This window comes from Calonectris borealis, chromosome 23 (genome assembly GCF_964195595.1).
Source record: "Calonectris borealis chromosome 23, bCalBor7.hap1.2, whole genome shotgun sequence".
Classification (NCBI taxonomy): Eukaryota; Metazoa; Chordata; class Aves; order Procellariiformes; family Procellariidae; genus Calonectris; species Calonectris borealis.
In genome coordinates this window covers 1,069,332-1,078,287 of record NC_134334.1, presented here as the reverse complement: position 1 = coordinate 1,078,287, position 8,956 = coordinate 1,069,332, and the positions used below count along the sequence as shown (strand labels likewise).

At 46.7% G+C, this 8,956-nt stretch overlaps 2 protein-coding genes across 3 annotated transcripts; one reads left to right on the top strand and one right to left on the bottom strand.

Annotated features, from left to right (window-relative positions):
- The first annotated feature begins 1 nt into the window (after nt 1).
- Nucleotides 2-4,686, top strand: DFFB (DNA fragmentation factor subunit beta). Of its 2 annotated transcripts, XM_075172188.1 has the most exons (7): nt 2-153; nt 225-351; nt 439-627; nt 1,339-1,418; nt 1,563-1,733; nt 1,967-2,067; nt 2,560-4,686. In XM_075172188.1, the coding sequence occupies exons 1-7, from the start codon at nt 40-42 to the stop codon at nt 2,774-2,776; spliced, it is 999 nt and encodes a 332-aa protein (XP_075028289.1). In that variant the 5' UTR covers nt 2-39; the 3' UTR covers nt 2,777-4,686. The 2 variants fall into 2 exon arrangements, with proteins under 2 accessions (XP_075028289.1, XP_075028288.1); XM_075172187.1 differs by having other exon boundaries at nt 10-153; nt 225-627.
- A 703-nt stretch (nt 4,687-5,389) lies between these two features.
- Nucleotides 5,390-8,155, bottom strand: C23H1orf174 (chromosome 23 C1orf174 homolog). Its single transcript, XM_075172199.1, is given in 4 exon segments — nt 5,390-5,723; nt 6,507-7,004; nt 7,891-8,127; nt 8,129-8,155. Coding segments are annotated over 4 exon segments (867 nt in total). The 3' UTR covers nt 5,390-5,618.
- Nucleotides 8,156-8,956: the final 801 nt, after the last annotated feature.

Here is an 8,956-nt window from a genome sequence, read left to right as displayed (position 1 = left end):
GCGCGCCGCTGTGGCAGCGGCGGGAGGGCGGCCGTGGCCATGTCGGAGCCGCTGCGGGCTTTCCGCCTGCGCGGGTGCGGCAGCCCGCAGAAGTTCGGGGTGGCGGCCGGGAGCCTGCGCGGGCTGCTGCGGAAGGGCTGCCGGCTGCTGCAGGTGCGGGCTGGGGGCCGCGGCGCGGGGCCGGCGGCGCGGGCCCGCCTGTCTCTCACCCGCCCGGGGGGCAGCTTCCCTTGCCAGGCAGCCGCCTCTGCCTCTACGAGGACGGGACGGAGCTGACCGAGAGCTACTTTCGCGCCCTGCCGCCGCATACGGAGCTGGTGCTGCTGGGCCCCGGAGAGACCTGGCGGGGGTGTGAGTGCGCCGGGGGCGGGCGGGGGCTCGGGGGGGGGGGGGGCACAGCCGGCGGCCCCTCAGCCGGCGCCGCCTCGCCCACCACAGGTGCCAGCGACATCGAGCGGTTCCTGGCTGCCTTCTACAACCAGAGAGAGGCCGTCGTCGAGGCGGCGCGGAAGCTGCTCTCCGACGAGCAGGCCCCCCGGAGGCAGAAGCTGCTGGCGGATCTCATCCACAACCTGAACGAAAACATCCTGGCCGAGGACAGGGAGGACGACAAGAAATGGTTTGAAGGTGCGGCTGTCGCCCGCAGGGAGCTGCTTGGGGCCACCAGGTCTCACTCTGCTCAAAAGAGTCACTTCTGTCAATTTCACTGTGCTTAAAAGTAGTTCAGAGATCTGGGAGTCCTTCTGGCTGATGTGATTGGTACCTGGTCAGGGGATTAGTTATCACGTACATTAGCACGCGTTTTTAAGTTTCTTTGGAATATATGCGTATTTAGTATCAGAAAATGGTAAAAAAAGCGATGTTCCATATTTTCTATCTAAGATTGCTCTAGAATTGCTCCCCATTAACATAGGTCTGCATTTACAATCTTTTAACAATTTGCTAATAGTATATTGCTAATTTGCATGTATCAGCCAGCTAACGTTTCTTTATGTTTTCTTCATACTTTCTTTGCAAGTTTCCCCTCCCATTCCCAAGTCATTGTTGCAATTCTTCCTGAACAATTCCATTTGCTTTTCACAATCTCTTAGTGTTCTGTGTGTGCACATTAACGAGAAACATTCAACAACTATAATATCAGCTACTGCTCTCACAGCAGATGCTCTGCATGGTCCTTTTAAGTGCTAAGAGCAGGGTAGTCTTGAACCAGTAAAATAAAAATGGGAAAGAAAAAAAATCTGTGCATACCGAGTTTGTGAAAAGAGGGGATAAATACCCAGCTAGGCAGAAGCATAGCACTAAAAGTACTAAGTTACAACACAATCTAACTCTCTTTAGGTCTAGAGTCTCGTTTTAAGAACAAATCGAGCTACATGCGATACAGTTGTGAAAGCAGAATACGAAGCTACATGAAAGAGGTAAAAGTTTCTGTTGAAGTGACTTCTTTTCAAGCTGCCACATATATGTAAAACACTTTGACAGTGCAACATACTGATTGTAGAGAAGAGCCTCAGCCTGCTACAGGCACCAAAGAATGACTGGGGTTTTTTTCCCCCCTCTAGGTTAGTAGTTTTATTTCAAATGTTCATCCTACAGCAAGAGATGCATATAGAAGGATAATTGACCTGATGTCAGATAAACTGAAATCTGTGAAATACAACGGATGCTACTTTGACAGAAGAGAGGAGGAGGCAGTCCGCCTGTGCACTACAGAGGGATGGTTCTCCTGTCAGGTAAGTTCAGCCCTTTCTATAGCAGAGCGTCTTGGTTCCAGCAAGCAGTGGCATGACTTGCAACGACATTAGAGGAAGGAAATAGTTACTTGGATGCTTGCATAGTGCAGTGTCAGGTTTGGCAGGGTGGTGGTGTCATAGTGTGTGTGATTTATCTTTTAGTTATAGCAAGGGGAAGGACGGTGCTGGGGTGAGGAGCAGTACGCCTTTCATTGTAGCCGACTGTTTTACAGGGACCTTTTGACAGAGATGACTGCCTATGTAAGCATTCTATCAACCCCTACAGTAACAGGGAAAGCAGAATCCTCTTCAGTACCTGGAATCTCGATCACATGTATGTACAAAGTATTAATCCAAACTTACCTGTTTCATGCCCTTCATCTTAGGCAGGAAAGGTACAGCCATTGAGTCTTTACCTCATCCTTCCCTGCACTGTGCAGTTAGCTCCACTATGAATAGTGCATTATCGTAAAAGATGTTTGGATGCTGCAGCTGTTTCCATAAAATCCTGAAAACAGGTTATAATGCCGTCTCATTAGCTGCCTTGCTTCTGTTCAGATTTTCTCTGTATGGAGACATACCCCTCCTCACCACGTTATCCTTTGTGAAGACTGCTCTCTGGCAAAAACCCTCAGACCCATTTTCAGGCATTGTGCACTTGTGAAGCAAACGCGATTTGCTAAACTAATTTCCTCGGGGGGGGAATCATAAACCTAGTTCTGGTGAAAGAATTCAAATTCTGCCTGGCTCTAAAAGGAAGATGGAGACTTGATTATTGTGAAAAAACTTCTGATGGCAATATTGTTTTCTCTTTTGTGTACTGAAGAATAGAGAAGAAACGTGCTGTCGTCCCAGAACTGGCAGAAGCTGTCAAAACACGAGATGGAAGAGAAGTGAACTGGGAATACTTCTATCAGCTGCTGTTTACCGTGGATAACTTAAAACTTGTACATATTGCTTGCCATAAGAAAACCAATCACAATCTCAGCTGTGACAAAACTAAAATTTACAGAAAAAGGAAGCAAAACCACAAGATTTCATAGTGCTATCTCTGGAAGTGACTTCTGCTTTTTTCAAAATCATGTCACATCGTATCATTTTTAAATAGCTCTAGTTTCTCAAACAAAATAAGAGTCCCTGGCAAAAGAGACTTGCTAAGTAATTCAACTGCCATCTCACAAAGCACACATTCATATCATGTCTAATTCTACTCTCCCGCCTTCTCACTTATTAGAAGCCTTCCTTAGATCACACTGCGTTAAATGCAATAAAATACAGCTGTGAGTCAGAGTACAAAAATGGGGCCAGAGGCTGACACTGATTATGCCCTACAATCTCTTTCTTGCCATAACAAATGTAGGCCCAAAACTCACAGTACACAGAAATGAAATTTAGACAAAACATTTCTTAAAAACTAACCTGAGGGGACTTACAGATTTATATTTCTCTCAACATTAAGCCAAACAAAGAATACTTCAGGATAATTATTTTGTTCTGTGCCTTTTCCAGGTAGACAACCACTGTATTTCAGGTATGCCAAGGGGTGATTCAGTGACAGAGCTGCTGGCTCTTCTGTACCAAAATACCTGCACTCATCCACAACCACTCCATTTGCTGCTGCTTTAGATGTGCGTCTCCTAGAAGGAAGAGCAAGGCCATGGCTTTTACCACCTTTGTTCTTTGTCAGCTTTCCCATCGATTTCCCTCTCCTTTCAAACAGTTTCTGCCTCTTTAGCTTGAGTTTGCTTGAAGCAATACAAGCAATGTTACTGTATAATAATCATGTTTCCCTGCTGCTTTAGAGCATATTGCTTTCGTAAAACACTTCCTACCTCAGGTAACAAAAGACAAATAGATTGGGTTTTACTTTTTTTTTTTTTAAAATATCAGCTGATAGCAACTGAACTTTTAGGGACTGTCAGTGTAAACAACGTGAATTTTTTTAAAATAAAAATCTACCACCATCTTTCTGTGTGTGTATGTGGAGGCAGAGGTGCACAAGTGGTTAATCAGGTGTAATATAGCAATATACAGACTAGAAAGACTGAGTGCCGGGAAACATGTTTGTGATTGGAGCACTAGCTACTCTCTGCTATGTAAATAACATCACTCATCTCTGGGGAAGAGCTCTGTTTTCCCCCATGTCGTTGGTCCTCTTTCCTACCCGGGCAAATCCAGCTAGTCCACGCTGAATTGTTTTAAGACAGTATTGCTGTGTCAGCCATAACTTACTAGGTCTTGGAAACGCGAGAGCTTTGCTACAGAGAGTATTGATTTCCTTTAAACAACAAACTCAATCGCCCTCCCGAACATTTCAATATGAAAAGTAAGTAGGTGCATTTTAAATACAGGATTTCTAATACCAATGCATTGAATTGATCCTTCCAGATTGCCTTACTGAATATATGTCATCAGTAACTAAGATGGAAATGCCCACTACACTGTTTTGACATTGGGGAAGGCATCACAGCTAAGATTCTGATGACAAACACAATGTCATCTGCGTGGCACACTTCTTACAAACTGAAAATCACTATTTTACACAGTGCTGAAACTAAAATAAACGACTGTGCGTGAAGACATATTTGCTAGAAAGAGATGGTAGCAAATATGGCATTTAAGGAAAGCTGGGAGAGCTACTTCAAGATGGAGTTGTGCTGAAAACCATGAATATGCTATTAAGAAATTAGATATTTCTGTGTTACAGAATTAGAGTGAAAAGGAGCCAAGAAATATCGTTGACAGAAACAATGCATCAGCTGGAGTGGAAATGTGAATAAATTAACATGTCATGCATATACAATTTGTTTGGCTTACAACTTTTGAATGTTTAACAGGCTATAGCTGTAGAAATTAATATTTATTTAAACCATCTGCTGATAATATTTTCTCTATATTTTTAGAAATGTAGAAGAAACTATTTATAACAATAAAGATCTGGAAGCTTATTGCATAATCTCACTTTCAAAGAAGTATTGTCATAAACACTGGGTGAGTTAACAGTTCCTGAAATCATCTGAGGTTGCTCATTTCTAAAAATGCAGGCTAAGATAACAAATTTGGTGGACTGACCCATATCCTTAGCAATCGATACTCGTTCATCTACCACGTCTGACACTGAGAGATTTTATTCCTCCTTTATCACCACCAGAATATTTATTTACGAAATTCCTATTCATAACCTGTGGAAGTTAATTGAAAATACTGCACGAGCTGCATTACACAGCTATTAAAAAAGGCAACGCTTTGGGCTGGTCTGGTGGAAGAGGGAAGCAGTCAGCTTCATGTGGTGGTTGTTCAGAGAACTGACATGCAATAAAAACGTACTTAACTTCCAGAGATTAACACCACGGAGCTCACATTGACATCAATGCATTTAGTTTTGCCAGCAGAACTGCATTTTAGAGGTTTAATTGGTTCTGGTTTAGATGCAACACACTGCAACACAACTTACATAAGAGGCCGGTGTCCCTCTCTGTACTGGGTAGTCAACTGACTGGATGCCACAGTCGCAGAAAAACATGTTCTAACACGGTTTTCTGGCTATATTTCAAGAAGGAGTGAGACCAAATGTTCACCCTAGATATGGGCTCAAATTTATAAAAAAGCAGTAAGAACTTCTATTTTCCCTGTTATTTTCCTAAATATTAGTGGTAAAATGATAAATTACAATTTATTTCCAAATCACTGAAAATTCAGTCAATCTTTGCCCCAGATAACCGTGAGAAAATACTGTATCTGCCAATTCCAGAAAAACAAACTCTACCAGTTCTTCTCGCTCTGAGAAAAGGCAAACGCAGACACCTTACGTTAGTGACATAGCCAACCATCATTATGTGGTTGCAAAGAAAAAGAAAAAAGGTTTCATTTGTTTACAGTTTGTTGTTAGACAACATCCTCTTCCTCCTCATCTTCCTTTGCAATGAAATGTAGCTTTCTGAATTCTCGCCTGCTCATCGTTGTGCTTGGGAGTGCAACTGCTGGGAGATCCTTTAAGAAAAAGAGAAAATCATTAAGGAAAGTCTGTTGGGGCAAATGGCAGACCTCCTACCTCTCCCAAAGTTCACATACTTCCACATCTGATACACGAGGCACCAACACACACTTCTTCACTTGCAAGCAGTGGCATAAACCCATAGCTAAAGTAGAGGAGCTTTCAGGGGAGCTTGCCTGAACCAGTCACGGGCTCATGGTCAAAGTGAGGGCTAGCATTCCTTCTGCAGGCTTGAGAAGGATTCAAAGAGGGTGAAGTGCTCCACCAACAAATCCTCATGACTTCTGCTAAACACCAGCCATGACCCCTGCTAAATACCAGTCCTCATGAAATACCTGAAAGAAGAAGGCATCACTTGCCCAAAGTTATACAATGTTAAAGGCAGACCTGGGATTCGAATTTAAAGCTCTGGCCCTTGATCTAAAAGCAGAGGTCGCCAGAAGTGAGCTTCCATTCCAAAGAATTACAATAATCACGATTAAGCACCAATGACCAGTGAAAAACTATTTTGACAGAGTAACACTGTCTTTATGAGTAAAAATATCTTATGGAATTGGAATAATAAAATCTAAACAAGATTTCACATCTGAAATTAAGATGCCTTGGCAATTAATTTCATCTCTGAGACAAATAATTCTATCTAGGGGACAGGGATATGACTCCAGATGTCTACCAACACTGGCCTACAATTTTGAGGCTAGCCTACTTCCGTTTGAAGATGCAAGACTGAAATGGAACAGAACTGAATCTGTAAAGTGAACAGGCTGTCATCATCTCACCTGTATAAACTCGATATCTCCAAAGAACCGGTCCACTGGCATTGGCTGGTTGCTGTCTTCGTCCAAGAAAGCACTACTGTCTAGTTGTATCGGCTTCTTCGGGAGATCTCCATCCTCCAAGCTAGACCCATCTGAAAGTACACTCTCACAGCTGCTCTCCTCTTCACTGCAGGCATGATTGTGCAGATTTTCAGCACTGTCCGTTTTTGATGGAGCGCTGCTTGATTTCACTGCAAGTGGCTTGAGAGAATCACTATGTTCCTCTTCCTGTTTGTCTTCATTTGCCTCTGGAATGCTTTCACCTTTTTTCTGTGGAATTATATTACAGTCTCCTGGATCTTCTGAACATCGATTCCCATCAGACGTTTTAGATGTTTCCCCTGATGCAGCAAGGTTTTCACTTCCACATGTAAATCCTTCTAATTCTGATTTTACTAGACTGTTTTTTTCACATTTTAGCCTCTTTAAGGGTCTGTCAGCTGCTTTGCGTGAAGAACACTGTTAGGAAAAAAATAAGATCCTAAAGCTTACTTGAAATAAAGAAAAATAACATCACCGTATCTCTTTAGTTGCAAGGCTGGCTGTGGAACCGAAGGGCTCCATCAAGCAAGCAGCACCTCGATCCAAAGCTACATCGCTAAGAAAAATAATTAGTAGAAAGTACACATGAAAAGAAGAGGAGCAGACAGCTTACGCTAAACCACAGTGTACAGTCCGTCACCAGTGGAAAGCTACTTCTCAAAGCATAAACTAGCACCATACGTGCCTAATCACGATTCTCGTATTTTCTTAGGGATGCTGTAGATGGCAATTAATGTAGCAGAACGGACTATTGCCTGGCATGGCAAAGCGTCCCGCCACTCGCCAGTGGCACAGCACACCGGCTAACAGCCTACCACCGGCCTTCGGACAGTAACGAATCTGAGAGCTGCCCCCGCAGCGCGCAGCTATGCCCCCCGCTGCGCGCAGCTATGCCCCCCGCAGCGCGCAGCTATGCCCCCCTGCAGCGCGCAGCTATGCCCCCTGCAGCGCGCAGCTATGCCCCCGGCAGCGCGCAGCTATGCCCCCCTGCAGCGCGCAGCTATGCCCCCGGCAGCGCGCAGCTATGCCCCCCTGCAGCGCGCAGCTATGCCCCCGGCAGCGCGCAGCTATGCCCCTGCAGCGCGCAGCTATGCCCCTGCACCGTGTTTTGGCACACGGGCATCTAACGAAGTGGCGGGAAGGTAGCAAAGGCAAAGAATTTACTTAAATTCTCCAGGTAATTCCCTCATGGCGACGCTCAGTTTGTAGCCGTTAATAATTAGCTGCACCCCCCACACCGTTACTGGCCACCCCCGCGGCCCTCTCCCCCAGCCCGAGGCCGCCCCGGCCACGTCCCTCCTACCAGGCTGCGCGTCCGGGGGCCGCTCCGCTCCTGGCGCCGGGCCGCCGGCGGCGCTTCCCCCGCAGGCTGAGCAGCGGCGGTTGCCGGGCGCCCGCCCTCCAGGGACCCCTTCGCACAGCGCCCGGGAGGCCGCCGCCGCCCTGGGAGAGCCGGGCCGCGGGTCTCCGTGCGGCTCCGGCCCCGCGCTCCGCCCGCCGTGCCCGCCCGCCGCGCCGCGCCGCCCGCCGCCATCTTGGGGAAGGGCGCGGGAGCCCGCGCTCGCCATCTTGTGGAGCCTCTCGCCTCAGGGGCAGGCGGACCTTGCCATTGCCTGTCTCCTGGGGTACCGGGCGGGCAGGTGGCCCCTCCGGGCCGAAACGATGGGCGAAGGGAGGCCTCGACCCCGCTCGGTGGTGGGGCGAGACGGGGCCTGGGCGGAGAACCTGCCTCGGGGCCTGCTGCAAGCAGGGCCCCCAGCCCATCACACAGGCCAGACTCCGGGCTTGGGCCACAGGCAGCGTTACGTTAAAATAAGCTTTAGCAAGTGAAAACAGAGGAGCTTGCCTCCAGATCTCCCTGATGGGCTGCTGCCTGGGGAAAAAAAAACAAACAAATTCTGCCTGGTCGCCATATAGGTTATAAACATTTCAGATCTTTTGCTTCTCATTGTGTCTTCTTTCTGGAGCAACGCTAGCTCTGGTTATAAGATGTGCGGTTGGGGAGTTATTATTCAGATATGCCTCTCAGTTCGTTTCCACAGCCCTCAGGGAGCAAATTATGTCGGTAACTCAAATCCCTCTTTAACTTCAAGGACTCTGACGATAGCAGATGAATTTCTGTGTAGCAAAGCAGCCCGACACCTAGATTTAAGTATGTAATTATCTTCACTTATTTTATTGGGGGAGGTGAGGTAGCACGCTTGCCCGTTTCGAGAAATTGTAGGCACAGCGTGCCCTGACGGTCTGTGCCGGAGGAGGGATGGCAGCGTCCGCCACAATGGAGCCCAGGGGCTCTATCCATCACATTGAACTACCGATCTCTCTTTTGTTAATTCACTGCTTTGAGGGTGCTCTGGGGATTTTTATAT

What these genes read in the sequence shown, in the direction of transcription:
- DFFB (XM_075172187.1), top strand. Translation starts at nt 40, where the DNA reads ATGTCGGAGCCGCTGCGGGCTTTCCGCCTGCGCGGGTGCGGCAGCCCG. An exon ending in CGACAAGAAATGGTTTGAAG is followed by an intron (nt 628 to 1,338) that starts GTGCGGCTGTCG and finishes AACTCTCTTTAG; the next exon opens with GTCTAGAGTCTCGTTTTAAG. An exon ending in TACGAAGCTACATGAAAGAG is followed by an intron (nt 1,419 to 1,562) that starts GTAAAAGTTTCT and finishes TCCCCCCTCTAG; the next exon opens with GTTAGTAGTTTTATTTCAAA.